The 15073-nt window shown below is 34.6% G+C and overlaps 2 protein-coding genes across 7 annotated transcripts; one reads left to right on the top strand and one right to left on the bottom strand.

Annotated features, from left to right (window-relative positions):
- Nucleotides 1–1932: 1932 nt before the first annotated feature.
- On the bottom strand, nucleotides 1933–8401 carry LOC113719316 (uncharacterized). Of its 6 annotated transcripts, XM_027244524.2 has the most exons (8): nucleotides 6652–6679; nucleotides 6354–6486; nucleotides 5280–5442; nucleotides 4305–4808; nucleotides 3999–4224; nucleotides 3721–3914; nucleotides 2739–3056; nucleotides 1933–2624 (listed from the first exon to the last, which is right to left on the bottom strand). In XM_027244524.2, exons 4-8 carry the CDS (start codon nucleotides 4806–4808, stop codon nucleotides 2103–2105), a joined length of 1764 nt encoding a protein of 587 aa, XP_027100325.2. In that variant the 5' UTR covers nucleotides 5280–5442; nucleotides 6354–6486; nucleotides 6652–6679; the 3' UTR covers nucleotides 1933–2102. The 6 variants fall into 6 exon arrangements, with proteins under 6 accessions (XP_027100325.2, XP_071928355.1, XP_071928356.1 ...); XM_072072254.1 differs by lacking the exons at nucleotides 5280–5442; nucleotides 6652–6679 and adding an exon at nucleotides 8262–8401; XM_072072255.1 differs by having other exon boundaries at nucleotides 5280–6486.
- Nucleotides 8402–8459: 58 nt separating this feature from the next.
- On the top strand, nucleotides 8460–9891 carry LOC113719314 (uncharacterized). The gene has a single exon (XM_027244523.2). The coding sequence runs from the start codon at nucleotides 8460–8462 to the stop codon at nucleotides 9738–9740; it is 1281 nt and encodes a 426-aa protein (XP_027100324.1). The 3' UTR covers nucleotides 9741–9891.
- Nucleotides 9892–15073: the final 5182 nt, after the last annotated feature.

Raw genomic sequence — 15073 nt, 5'->3', positions numbered from 1 at the left:
GTTAATTAAGGAAAACATATAAATGTAAGGGGATTAATTATGGAATAGTGTATAAATGCAAGAGAAGGTAATAATTATTAGTGTGTACATATATATCGTAGATTGGGTACAGTGTAGGTATGTTAACGAGTGTCCATTGGATACCCATTACAAAACCCGTTTTAATTCTGTAAATTTTTTTTTGGGAATGTTTTGCGTATTGTGATAACGGTAAATCTTTTATGCAATAGCGGGGTTAATTGCATGTTACATGTATAAAATTTGGTATTCAAATTTAAATTAAAATGATGTAACATGTATTTAGATTCGTCAGCGTACACATGGACAATGTAGGAAATATTAATTCTTATGATAAATGAAAAGTGATAGAGAGTGTTTGGATATGGTCATTAAAAGATTTCATGAAACAACAATTGAAATCTCGAGGAGCAGAGTTTTGTTTTTTGGTATCATTTGTGGCATTTCTTTTACTTCAAAAAGCTTTTTCCACTTGTGTTGGGCTTTTTTTTTTTTTTTTTTTTAACAAATAAGAACTTGTGCTGGTTTCTGCTTGCGTTAATCAGCCACTTGTGCTTTGTCGAACGTTAACTTTAATTCTCTCTAACTTGGAAATCTATATAATAGCTCCTCATGGAGTTTGTTAAAGTGTAGTTTGAATGGAACACGTCTAAATTAGCAGTTGCTTGCAAAATCTTCGAATTGCCTCTTTATAAAAAAAATACATCAGAAGATCTCTCTCTCGTTTTCTTGTTATGTTATTCGAACAATCGAGACAGAGGCAAAGCAAGAAAAACTCTAGTAATACAAAATCACAAAAATCTGAAATTCTTTCAGCAATCTATGGAGAATTCCAGCAAGGTAAATCCAGTGTTTTGAAAAATTAAATCAAACCGGCTGGTTCGATCGATTGAATGGCAAATTGATCGTGACACTATTCTGATTCATTAATAAATTCAAAAATCAACTGAATCAGTCAAAAATCTAATTTTTTTTTTCTTTTTTGTAAATTGTCATTGGTGACCCAACAGGATCATAAGGAATCGACGGGAAGTGAACCACCAACCCATAGGATCGAAAAGAGGTCACATTAAGGGTCCGTTTGGTAGGACTGAAAATATTTTCCTTGGGAAAACCTTTTCCATCGAAGTCATTTTCCTGGAAAATCACTTCCTTTCCCATAATTTTCCAGTGTTTGGTTATTAAGTGAAAATATTTTCCAAATTCCTTTTTTCATAATTTTCCGGTGTTTGGTTTGTCACTGAAAATATTTTCTGATATATTTGTTGATATGTTGCAAATATTTTTTTACTCTCAAAACATTTATTTCATTACAAGTTAATTTTAGTTTCTATCCATTATAATCAAATTATCATTTCTATAAAATAGTTATTCATATTACACCATGAATTCTTAAATGAAATTATTAATGATACTAATGAATTGGCTGGGAAAGAAGAGTTAAAAATTGCCTGTGTTAGTTAACCAACTATAGATGTAAAAGATATGCCGCCTACCAAGTCATATTTAGCATTGGCATAAATATCTAGAGATTGGGCTAACATACAAATGAGAGCTGCCGAACAAAGAAGATTCCAACTCTGCTTTTTGAATCTCAAAAACATTTGAATTCTTATGTTATACCTAATGTAGAAAACTGTTGGATTTGTCTTCAATATACTCAACAGATTTTAGCGGAGTTCTTCTACTAGATGCTGCAGATACCATCTAAAATGCGATACAAATGAGTCGCTGTAATTGTCAAGAAGCAGCTACCTACCAGACTCTTGGAAAACATAAAATTGCGAAAAGCAGGAAGCAAGGAGAAAATACAAGTTTCCTAACGTTTGCAACCAACCAGGCTACAGATACTCATTTGCTGCTTGTGGTCATAAAAATTTCACCCTCACAGACCAAGTCACATCCAACATAGGCTTTTCCTTCCATCTTTGCTATTCCAAAGCGTTTCTGCAGCTTGATGAGTGTCATTCTCATGACCAAAGTGTCTCCTGCAATTACTGGCTTCCTAAACCTGACTTTGTCAATTCCAGCGAAGAAGAAACAATTATTCTGACAAGGCAATTGCATAATTCAGTTCACGTACTTTATTCGACGCCCCAATCTTTCTTGAACCTCTCGAGAGAAATCAAACGAAGTCTTTGACTCTTCGCCATGAATGCTTTTCCTAGCTTCTCATTTTGCACCAAATGCTCGAATACCAAGTCCAGAAATTCTTCGCTATAGCCTTCTATATTCATAATCTCTTCATGTAGTTGGTTGACATCAAGCTTGTTTGCACTAATTTTGTTCAAAGCAGCTGCCACTTCTCCAAGTTGTTGAGACATCTTTTCAATGTCTTCATTGCTGCGATTTCTTTTACGATGTTGTTTGGTTCCCGATGATGTTGCTCTCACTTCTGAGGATCTTGCACTAGTCACATCCTTTTGTTCTACACTTGTCTCTTCACTTGTCTCCACACTTGTCTTAGGAACAAATGGAGTTTCCAAATTCACATCGACAAATGATTTTGCAAAAGACCCGGTGGCCAGATCTTTCCCAACCACAACAGCCATTTCATCATACAACTCGATTTTATTCTGGATATACTTGTCATGACCTGGATTTTTCTGCGTAATCATAAACCAGAAATTTCAATCAACAATATAACAAATCCAGGTTTAGTGCAAAAATTCAAAAGAACAAGAAGTCCTCATTTGACATTCCTAACTCCATTAAATTACCTGGATATAGGCATGATACACACTAGGACTGGCCGTTATCATCTTCAAAGTATCATCCCAGCCAAATCCACTTTTTTCACGAATTTTTACTATGGTGGACCAAGATGATCGCACTGTTCTTAGATGATTTTCCACATGGTCTACCGAGCACGTAACCCCAAACTTATCTTTCATGGCATCTACCACACGTGTAAATGAACTTGATTTAAAGCTATTGTTAGGCCTATTCCCAAGTTTCACCTCATCGGCAAGAATCTCAAGCATCAAACGCTCCATAGGTCTTGACCACCTAAACTGTTTCTCTCCCTTCTTGCCCATCTTCAAAAAATTAATCAATTTCAATAGTCATCGCCAATAAAACAAACTTATAACAATTATAGCCAACTATTTGCAGAAACATTAACAATTGCAACAAGAATGAAAATCATGACCCTGGAGAGCATAAGTTAATTCTCAATGGACAATCAAGAGATGCAAGGTTAATCATATAGGCAGAAGTTTTGTAAAAATTCTGCAATCTTTCAATGATCAGGCAGATTTATTCATATATATGCAGGCAGAACGCCGACACTTCTTAATAGATAAATCACTCATATAGAGCCAAAGACAACCTTACATGGCATCCAACGAACCAGCATTATCATAAAACAAAACTAAACTAAAAAAGAAACTACAACCACCATCTAGATTATCTACTTTGTCTTCTTTGCATGTAATCTACATACATAGCATGTGCAATTGCGTCTCTTTTCCTTGCCCATTCTCTATTTTCTGCTCGTCTCTCACTTTGTGTTTGATAAGGCTGTGTGTAAGATGCTTGTTCAGTCAGAACATTTGGAGTTTCAGATTGTTCCTCTTGAATGACCTCTTCCATGAACATGTCATTTGGAGCTATACCCATAATGTGATTATGTATGATACAACATGCCAGAATCACATCTACTTGGGTTTTAAAATCCCAAAAAGGATCATTATCCACCACCTTAAATCGTTTCTTTAAAACACCAAAGCCTCGTTCGATGGTTGTTCGCAATGAGGAGTGACGAAGATTGAAAAGCTCTTTTTCATTTTGAGGGGGATTGTCATCATACTCCTTTAGGTGATATCGAACTCCAGAATAAGGAGGAATGAAACCGTTGCGAATGCCATATCCAGCATCTACAAGATAGTACTTGTCTAAAATTGAAAAAAAAAGTTACTTTTGCCTAATCTAACAATGTTTTGCATAATTATACGACTCACATAAATTAAGACAAGTACCTTGCAGTACTTGTAGACCCCTTGGTCTTGTAAGAGCATCTTCAAGAACACGAGAATCGTGTGCCGATCCTTCCCAACCAGCAAGCACGTATGAAAACTTGAGGTCGAAAGAAATAGCAGCTAACACATTTTGAGTTGGGTAACCCTTTCGACCTCGAAATTTTCCTTGAATTTCAAGGGGTACACTTGCAACAACATGTGTCCCATCTATAGCCCCTACACAATCCTATTTTGTGATATCAATTAGATATAAAATAATTTCTACTATTTGAGTTAATTAATTTTTATACAAAGAACTAGACTTACAGCAAACCAGGGGTAGTATCTTCGACTATTACGGATCTCTCGTGGAGTCGCACCATTTGGCAATTGTATTAAATCTGGATATAGTTTCAATATGGCATCAAGTACAATGGAAAAATAGCGGTGTATGGTTTCAGTTGACCTATACAAGTACCCCCCAACCACTCGAAACCTCAAATTATAGCCAACTATTTGCAGAAACATTAACAATTGCTCTCTTACTGACATATGAATGGTAGGTTGTAATAATCCTCTAATGGTGAGAGTATTTAGTAATTGGAAAAATGTAGTTTGGTCCATTCTAATTTGGTCTATACAATACGAACTACTTCCATATAATATGCTATCCATGTAATCCTCTCTAGCTCGCTCCCTATTAACATGAGGTGGTTTAGGTATAACAACTGGAGTTTTATAGACTTCAAGAGCTGCATATCCTGCTGCTAGGACTGAAGTGGCAGCACCAATTACAATAGCATCCTCATCATCATCACTACAGGGATCCATCTATGAAAATTCACGTAGCAGTAGACTATTAGTAGTGTACCAGAAAAAGCTAGAGTAATGCAGGGGTCTCAATTGCAGAGTGATGCAGGGGTCTCAAATGCTCCTCAAAAGAAACTGATTGATCGTTCATGGGATATCTTGGGATTGACCTTTTAATTTAGAAACATATTATATCCTAGAACATTTTGGGCATCCATCAAATGCAGAGACAATCCAGTCTTAATTACTAAACACTGAAATGCCAAGTGAGGTACTAGTGCTATCACTAACAGACGGTAAAATGCAGAGAAAGATAATGCAACGAAACTTCAGAGGTGCATGGCAATTAGCAACCATCTTCCTGGGCTCATTCCTTGCTATATCAACGACGTTATTATATCTTTCCGATATACATGAAAAAAAAGTAGCACATAAACAGAAGTGCCCTGCAGGTGTTTAAAGAAGTTTCAGATAAAAATGTCTCTGTCTTACCTGTTCAGCAATATTGAGATGCGGTCCACTTTCTATAGCCCAATAGAACTTAAGCTATATTCTGCAATTATCCTAGAGATTGGTAGGTTACACTCCTGAAGGTCGAGGAATGGTTATGAGCTATCTGAAACTCAGCACTGGTAAATGGCAATCCTCCCATAACCTGCATTCTTTTTTGTTCCGGTAGTCCTCTCAACAAACAAAAAAATGCTACTCTTCATTATAAGTAATATCTATATGCAGTGTGCATACATGTGTGTGCGTGCCTGTCATTTTCATCCAAAATACGGTACTTTATTCCTGAAGAATGCATTCATGCTAAGTATGCTTTATGCCAAAGTCCAGTTCTATTATTTGTATTGTTTTACCTACGAAGGATATATCTTGGAAAGCAATTACTGCATGATAAAATTACAATACCAAGGGTAATGCTACTCTTCATTATAAGTAATATCTATATGCAGTGTGCATACATGTGTGTGCGTGCCTGTCATTTTCATCCAAAATACGGTACTTTATTCCTGAAGAATGCATTCATGCTAAGTATGCTTTATGCCAAAGTCCAGTTCTATTATTTGTATTGTTTTACCTACGAAGGATATATCTTGGAAAGCAATTACTGCATGATAAAATTACAATACCAAGGGTTCTGTGTGAAACACAAATAGTAAGACGCATCCAAATATATAGGTTCAACAAAATACTAACAGAGGAAAGATAAAGCTCGGGAAGATGCCCTGCTTGTGTTTCATTTCGTTTGAGGAAAGATTTCAGTATATTAAGACAGAAGTATTTCCACGGTTATATTCCCTTTTCAATCAAGCAGCTACGGCAAGAATCAGCCCGTGGCTTCACAAACTCAATGAATTCACTAAAACTTTTACAAATGGTCTAAAACCCCCAAAACTCAGCAGCCAAATTAATTCATTAGCATCAATCAAATCAGATTTAACCCTAATCAGGTAAGAACAAACTAAAACAAAAGCTATTGTAAGAACAAACGCATCCACACATGACCGTTGATATTGGCAGCTTTTAAAAATGAGAGAGAGAGAGAGGGAGATGATCTGTTACCTCCGAAATTGGGTCTTTGTCGGAGTTGGAGATGCCGCCTGCGAAGAAGGAGGGATTTGTTTGCTGATGAGATGTCGCCGGAGGCTTTTGGTTGGACTGGAAGCTTTTATTTGCCGGAGATGAGGAGATGTCGCTGCAAAAAAGAAGACTGCTTTTCAGGAAGGAAAATAACTTCACAAAGACAGATGAGGAAGTTGTTTTCATCCGCTGGGTGTAATTGATTTTCTATCGGAAATTATTTTCCCAAAATAATTGACAACCAAACAAAAGAAAATATGGAAAATGTTTTCCGGAAAACCTTTTCCTTCCAAACAAACAGACCCTAAGTGACAACTTTGAGGTTAATTCTGGGATTAGGTTTATAAAACAACAAAAGTCTGATTCAGGCTGTTGAAAAAAGACAAATTGCCTCAGGGTTGAAAGGGTATTGGGTGGTAGTATCCCACTTAGCAGCAGGTCCCCCCTATAGGTACATTTGTCCCACATCGGGGTTGGGGTTGGGTTTGGGTTGGGATATAAGTCCCTGGGATTGCCTCAAGAGTTGCCGGCTTTTGAGGTTAATTCTGGGATTAGGTTTATAAAACAACAAAAGTCTGATTCAGGCTGTTGAAAAAAGACAACTTTGATAGAAGATAAAATTTGAATTCTTCACCTCCCATCTATAAGGCATGTTGTGGCCAACTACTTTAGATGTAATTAGTTAGTCAAAACCTAATTGAACAGGTCAAAATCGGTAAAAACGGACTTTCGAATTGGTTCATTCTAAATTTTTTTCCAAAAAAAAAAATTTGGCTCATTCTAAATTTTCCTTTTTCTTTTAAATTTTAAAGTCATCTAATTTAGATAATAAATTAAAAAGGGAAAATGATCGGTTTCATCCTTCACATTTCACACAAATATTCTTTTCGTCCCTCACTTTAAAAACGAAACAATTTCGTCCTTGACATTTAAAAACTGAAGTTCTTACATCCCTGAACCCAAATTTCAATATGAATCAAACCACCAATCAACCTGATTACAAATTTTGGGGGTGTAATTGGTAGATCAGTTGGTTAACTCAACTTGATATTCATGTAAAATTTAATGAACCAAAAATAAAAAATAAAAAATTATAACATAAAAAAGAAAGATTAATCTTTCCTACATTATCATTTTATACACTGACGATTTTATGTACCGCCATATCATTTCAATTTAAATTTAAACACCAAATTTTATATTTATGATATACATCTAGATTCGCAAGCGGATATACTAATGATGTATAAAAAGATTTATCCAAAAAAAAAAAAACTCTACTATTCCAAGATAAAGAATGGCCTTTTATGTTATAATTTTTATTTTTTTGATTTACTAAATGTCATGTGAATATGATGAAATTGATAGAGTGATTTATCAATTATATTTCCGAAATTTATTACTAGGTTATTGAATGGTTTGATTCGGATTGAAAATTAGGTTTAGGGATGTAATAGCTTTAATTTTTAAATGTCAGTGACGAATTTGCTTCATTTTAAAAGTGAGGGACGAAAAGAATATTTTTGCGAAATGTGAAGGATGAAATAGGTCATTTTCCCAATTAAAAATTTTAAAAAAACATTTGATCGAATTAAACCGGTTGAACCAATTTGCATCTTGAATCGGAAATACATTCAGTTCACTGAATGGTTCGAATTTAAAACACTGGGTAAATCATCACATCGCATAATCACCTGCAACATTTTTTTAATTTCTTTTAAGAAAAGAAATAAGTACTGAGTTTAGTGCTGTGCTTAGTATAGTAAATCACTTTATTCTAGGTACTTTTTTTTAAGCTAATGTAACGTAACCTAAATTATCACTCAACTTTTTCAGATACAATTCAAGATAGTGGAGCAGATGTCTCTGTTTTAATGGGGTGGCACCTACCTCCACGTCATCATGCGTGTCCTTTTGCATTCATATGGCAAATCAACCCCTATCTTTTTACAGTTTCGATGATTTTCATATAGTCCAAATTCTTCTCGTGTCCCACTTTCATACCAGCATCACCACTTGCTCTTCCCAATTCGTATCTGAGTTCAGCACTCAAAATCTTCATCCGATCTCCCCAAAATTCCAGCCACCATGCCTTCTACCCCATCTCCATCAGAAGATAAATATCTCCATGACCTTCTGCAACTCGCCCGTCCTTTCCTCCGTGGAGAGCTCGAAAACGTCGACAAAAACCTTCCTTCTCTAGTCTCAGTCCTGCGCTCAGTTGGGGCAGGCGAGTGCTGGCACAAGCATGGAAGTTTTCTTGAACATTTGGTTGATATATATCGCATTCTCAAGCTGTGGAAAGCCCCTGATGCTGTTTGCCTTTGTGGGCTCTTTCACTCTGCTTATTCCAATTCCTATGTCAATCTTGCCATCTTTGATCCTTCCACCGGTCGGGATGTAGTTCGTTCCCACGTCGGAGAAGCTGCTGAGAGGCTAATCCACATGTTCTGCATCGTCCCTCGTCAGCCTTTGATCCATGATGATCTTCTATTTCATTATAACGATCAAGAATTGGTCGAACACCTCAAGTTTTCGGAGATTTCTCTGAGGAATGCGAAGGAAAAAGATTTGTTTAACGAGGAGGAAAGTTGGAGACGAAAACTCAACTCTGTTCTGCCTGCTGATGGGGTAGTAGTGAAGCATATCAAAACAGCCGAAGAAGTTCCGGTTTCTCGAAGATTGGTAGCTGTGTTTCTCCTGATGACGATGGCAGATTTTTCCGACCAGCTGTTCGGTTTTCAGGATGTTTTGTTTGAGAATTCCAATGGCCGTTTAGAATTTTCAGGCAATAATTTCTATGGTCTATGGCCAGGTGATGGCAAGCCAGGATTATGGCTGAATTCAATATCAAGAATGGGTGCACTTCACACTTTGATTGTGAGAGAAGAGGAGATTCTCCTTGAGCAAAGGAGAAGAAATAATGGAGGGGTTATTGTGTTAGCAGATGATAGAGATGAAGAGCTTGAGCTAGTGATTCCACCTGTATTTCAGAACTGCACAAGAGTCTTGGATGCAGAAGAGCAGAAAATTGGGAGGGAGCTGTATTGGGAGGGTGTTTGTCAAGCAGAAAAGGTTGGGTTGGAGAGAGCTGTGGAGTTGTTGATAAGGGCAATTGAGAGGAACCCTTTTGTTGGAGAGCCTCATGTGGTTTTGGGTCAGATTTACTTGAGCAAAGGGAAGTTTGAGGAGGGTGAAAAAGAAGCTGAGAAGGGGCTGAGAATGATTTTGGAGTGGGGAAGTCCTTGGGATAAGAGGATGACTTGGGAAGGATGGGTTGCATGGGCTAGGGTTTTGGTGATGAAGGGCAAGGAAAAATCATGGCCCAATACTTCTTGGGGCATCCTCAACTTGGGACTTGTTAAGTGAAGAGTGTCTGGATTGGATAAGATTGATCACTACTATGTTTCTTAGTAACTAGTATTAATCTTGAATATGGCACGACTAAATGTTCAAATAATGTTTGTATCTTGTCATTTTATCAATAATATATTAGTGTTCTATAAGATTACCAAGATTATTTGGAAATGTATTGTTTGCAAATATTCATGTGTTTTTGAAGTGAACTTGAACTCTTTGAGCAAATCTTAAATCAATTGAATTTAAGTAGAAAAAATAGATCCCAAGAATATATGCTTCAAATACTTTGTCCCAAAATTACCAAAATTACCTTTACCTTTTGTCTCATGTATCTAAATACGTATTGATGCATTGATAAATCTAAGCACATCTTTGACTTGTTGACTGAGGGAAAATTTAAGCAAACCTTTGACTTGTTAGCGAGGAAATCGCTTCAAATCCTTTGTCCTATCAATCTAAGCAAACCTTTGATTTGTTGATTGAGGGGATCATTTCAAATCTTCTATCTCGAAATTACCTTCTGTCCCATGTTTACAAAATTACCTTCTATCCCGTCTAGCTCTTGTTTATATAGCTTCTGTATAAATATAGGGTATAAGATAATTTCGAAATTGAAAATTTGAAGCGAGGATTATATCATCTTCTTATGTATACCTGACAATTGGATGAGTTGAAGGAATTTTGGGAGGATTGATATTGGGATTTTACTTAAATGAGCTATACTCAACCCGCCTAACTTTAGATTGAGTTGATTTTTGGTTGGATGATAATGGATCATCTCAAAACTATGATCCAAATATGACCCAACATATTGATTAATACATTGTGATACATAAATTCTCTCTTATACATTTACACACACAACAAGATTTTTTTCACATATATAAATACATTTTCACATACATAAATATATTTTCACACACTAACACACTTTCACACACACAAACCCACACTCATTTCTTAAACTCCTTGGAAACACATCATAAAAAGAATAATATTTTATATTGCTTGTATTGCGAATTTAGATAATAAATTGTACATTTAAATAGATTGACTAAAAAATTTATTTACTTTATACGTTTTAATACCACTAATTGATTGAAACTTTTTTTTATCACAACTTATTTAACACTTCTGCTATTCGTATTTGTTCTATTGTAAGTTGTAATATTCTATATATTTAAATTATTGAACGCTAGATTATTTTATGCTAAAAAATGTAATTAAGAGACATGTAATTTCTTGTATTATAATATTGATGAGGAATTCTTAACAATGAAATAAAACAAATGAAAGAAAAGTAAAAGAATGCAATTAGAACAAATTTAAAATTCTATTCTAGGTACATGAAATATTAACAAACAGAGCAGTAAGTAACAATCGAAGAACAACAATAAAAAAAAGGGAGGAAAACAACATACTCTTAAAAGGCATAATAAATTATTATAGATGTTGAGCAAGTTTAACTATTGTTGTAAAAGTAAAATAAGCATGAGTTTTTATTTCAAGTTTCTTTTTTCTTTTAAATAAAAATTAAAAAATTTGATTGAAAACATATATATGAGAATTTTAAATACAAATTGGTCAATGAATTGTTAACATATGTCTAAATAATAGTGGTTGGGCAAATGTGTATTGAATCTTATATTTATTGTTTTGAATTATTTTTAAATAGATTAGTTATTAAGTGTTCAAATTAAAAAACCCAACCCGTCCAATAAATAAGTTGAGTTGTTCTTACTCAACTTAACAAAACCCATAACCCAACTGATCCAACCCATCCTTTAAAATTAATGGACGGGTTGGACGGAATGTTGGATTTTGGATTTCTTTTTGGCAGTTCTATTCTTATGTATATATGTTGGGGAATTCCCCAAGATTATATATGCTGTCTTTTTTATTGAGTTATCCTGTCTATTCATTTAACTAATTACATTAACGTAACATCAAATTGGAAAATGCAACAAACACAATAAGTGGACACACCATCTTTAAGTAATTCATAGTCTCGAAATCAAAATGACTTAAACTTTTTAATTAGCCCCCGCAAAAAAAAGTAAAAGGGCAAAGGGTAACCTTTTAGAAACAGATGGATCAGTCTCATGTTACCGTAAAGGAATAGGGTGACAATAATAGCCTAGCCACGAATGTGAAAAGCAAATTTTCGTGCCTTTGCACTTTTTCTCCCATGGCCAAGGTTTTTATAGAGGAAAAAACTTGTTTATTCTGTGGTTAACAATTTAATCTCTTTTTTCCCTGGACCACATTTACCACATCTAGACAAAGCATAGATTAAAATTTGGTAATCAGATTAATAAGAAATGAAAGCTTCTTTTTTTCACGTTGTTAGACTTAGAGGCACTTTCAATTATGCTGTACACTAGATGAATTATGGCTGGAAAACTTTAGGTGTAAGAGATGGAGTGACCTTAAACACTAGTTTGTTTGTTTGGATAGATTATTATTTGAAATAATTACTGTAATACTTTTTGTGATGTGATGTATGTGAGATAAAAAGATGATTGAAAATATAAAAAGGTGGTTTGAAAATTGTGTTTATGATGCAAGCGAAATATTATTTGGAATAATTCCATTATCCAAACAAATCCACTTGTACTCTTTCTTGTTACTCAGAAGCCCTCCAAAGGTCTAGAATTTCTATTTTGGAAAAAAAAAAAAGAAAGAAAAGAAAAAACAAGCTACTTGAAAAGATTGACGCAAAATTTTGTTTTATCAATTGCACTATTTTGAAAAAAAAAAATTTGGGCCTTAGAGCGACCCTAGATTTATTATTATTTGGAAAAGACATGAGAAAATTGGGGTTATTACTTATTAGTACTGTAATAGCAAAATGATCTCGAGAGACTGGGCTTTGCAAACTCCTACAAAATGTCTTCTTTTTTAATTCAACGACAGACATTACCGAAAGCTCACAAATGAAGATAATACGGTCAAATCACTAAAAAAAAAAAAGATAATCAGGTCAAACATGACGAATATCTTAAGGATAACATGTGGTTATAAATATATGTACCCGATCTTTCCTTGTTTTCTTTTTTTTTTTGAGCAGATGTACCTGATCTTTTCTTGTGGCTATTTCTTTCTCAATGGCTAAAAAGAAGTGTGAGCAATTCCTTGTTCCGATCAGTGCTGTACTTGTTGCTATTTTTTTTCCTTGGGTCAAACTGGTATGGTAATCTATTCGCGATCATATGCTGCAGAGCATGGAACATTTCAGTTCACTAAGTGATTATTTTGAATGGGGGAAGGAGGGGTTTGGTAGTATAGGAGGAGGGTGACAAGTGATTATTTTGTATGTTTTTAGTATGTTTTATTACTTAATTTTTGGTATGTTTTTAGAATAAAAGGATGAAAATTGACTCCTTTAAGCAATTGTTTCTTTAAGTTGTTAATTTTAGTCAAAACTTGTATTTGAGTAATTTAACTTGCAAAATTATAATTTTATAGGTCTTGTTGCATGAATGTTTGATTCGAATCAATGTGAAGTCAAAGTAATAAATTGGAGTTGATTCCATGATGATTATAATATGAAATCGAAGCGAAAGGTGAAGAAAGGTGGAAACAAGAATTTGGCAGTCAGAAACATAGATTGCGCTTCACGTCTATCCAATTCAAGGATCCAAGCACAACTTCTCAAAAGTTGAAATGAGAATCAGAAACGCGAGCCACACCTCTGGATCCCTGAATCTCGCCTTTCAATGTCAAGAAGAAACATGGGAGGCGATCCGTTAGGTACGCTCGCAGATCCCTGAGTCAGTTTTGCAACTTACACTTTTCACACAGCTTTTTAAATGTTTTCTCTAATCAAAATTTGGTGGAAATTGCCTAAGAAATCATGAAGGCTTGTAGAATCTGATAAGTATTTATCTTGCATGATTTTAGTGTGTTTTACTTGACAGGTGTCGAGACTGTACACTAATAAATACTTACGCAAAAAAAAAATATAATTTTTGTATATAGCGGTGAGTAGTGTCGAATCCACAGGAACTGGGGATAATTCGTTTCTTCTAGAGTCCCGAATAAGGGAAATTTTAGAAAATATAAAAACAACTAATTAACCAACTAATAAAATAACTAACAGAAATAAATAGGAATTAATCAATAGTAGATACGATTTTAGCTAAAGGTGCAACTTTTCAAACACGATCCATTCAACTGATCATCGATGTAAAGATAATTTAATTACTCATTAATAGATTGGTTATAATTGTCATACACGCGATAAACAACCAACTTTTCCTTACTTTTTCGATAGTCAAGGTACGACCGTTAACTATTTCTCTAATAAAGAAATAACCCTAGGTACGACTGTGGGATTTAATTCCTTGATTGCATTAAGAATTAGAAAAGTCCAACCCTAACCAACAAATATGTTACAAGGGTTTGATTAAGTTAGATCATACGTTTCCTTAACATGGTACCAATCAAGCTAGTCGCCACTGGCATTAACCAATCAAACAATTACGGATTTAACATGTTAATTTGGCAGCAGATTATTAGGTTAATTCGAATATCGGGCCCTTGATATTCAAATAACAAAACAATCATAAGAAATTAAACCAAAAAACGTACGAATGCTAATGAATAAAAGAAATAAATAAAAATAATTTGATCTAACAGATGTTTGGAACCGCGTTTTCAAATTAATCCTTGACTAAAAAAAAGAACTTAGTTGCGTATGACCAATTGAAGCAATTCACATGATTTTTCCAAAGCCAGCCGCATAAGTCTTTGATAAAAGAAAAACTAAAGAAAACTAAAGACCAGAGAAAAGCCAAGCGGCTGCCCTCTCCTCTTATTGTTTCTGCCCTACGAAGTATTAGTCAAACGGGGGCCAGACTTTTCTCCACCTAAATTCTAGTTCAAAACAATTCTATCTCCTAATTGAAAAAGAAAAACGTCCTAAGATAATGTGAATTGTTTCCTAAAAAAATAAAATAACTATTAAAGAAATTCTCTCAATCTTCAACCTCGCGCTCGCTTGGACATCGACTCGGATTTGGAAACTTCTACGGGTGAATCCCAAATCATCTAGTCTTGGCAGCAATTTAATGACAAATATCCTTTTTATTCCTTTTTTGGCTCCACCTCCCTATAATAAGCACCAAAGACCAAATATAATTAGAATCCATCAATTAAAAACAATATTTGGCTACAATCAAGAGGAAAATAATCATAAATGAATAGTAATTTTGCACCCTATCATTATTATTTAATTTTTAGTGTGTTTTAGTCATTTTGATAGCTACTTAACTAGGTTTCTAGTGAATTTTGCATTTTGTGGTTTAAATACGAAAAATTGCATTTCTATGGTTTTAAGT

This window comes from Coffea arabica, chromosome 11e (genome assembly GCF_036785885.1).
Source record: "Coffea arabica cultivar ET-39 chromosome 11e, Coffea Arabica ET-39 HiFi, whole genome shotgun sequence".
Classification (NCBI taxonomy): Eukaryota; Viridiplantae; Streptophyta; class Magnoliopsida; order Gentianales; family Rubiaceae; genus Coffea; species Coffea arabica.
Note: the sequence above shows the minus strand (reverse complement) of the source record. Positions and strands in the feature narration are given on the sequence as shown.

What these genes read in the sequence shown, in the direction of transcription:
- LOC113719314 (XM_027244523.2), top strand. Translation starts at nt 8,460, where the DNA reads ATGCCTTCTACCCCATCTCCATCAGAAGATAAATATCTCCATGACCTT.
- LOC113719316 (XM_072072252.1), bottom strand. Translation starts at nt 6,557, where the DNA reads ATGAAAACAACTTCCTCATCTGTCTTTGTGAAGTTATTTTCCTTCCTG. An exon ending in ACAAAGACCCAATTTCGGAG is followed by an intron (nt 4,809 to 6,353) that starts GTAACAGATCAT and finishes GAATTTTCATAG; the next exon opens with ATGGATCCCTGTAGTGATGA. An exon ending in GGGTCTACAAGTACTGCAAG is followed by an intron (nt 3,915 to 3,998) that starts GTACTTGTCTTA and finishes TTTCAATTTTAG; the next exon opens with ACAAGTACTATCTTGTAGAT.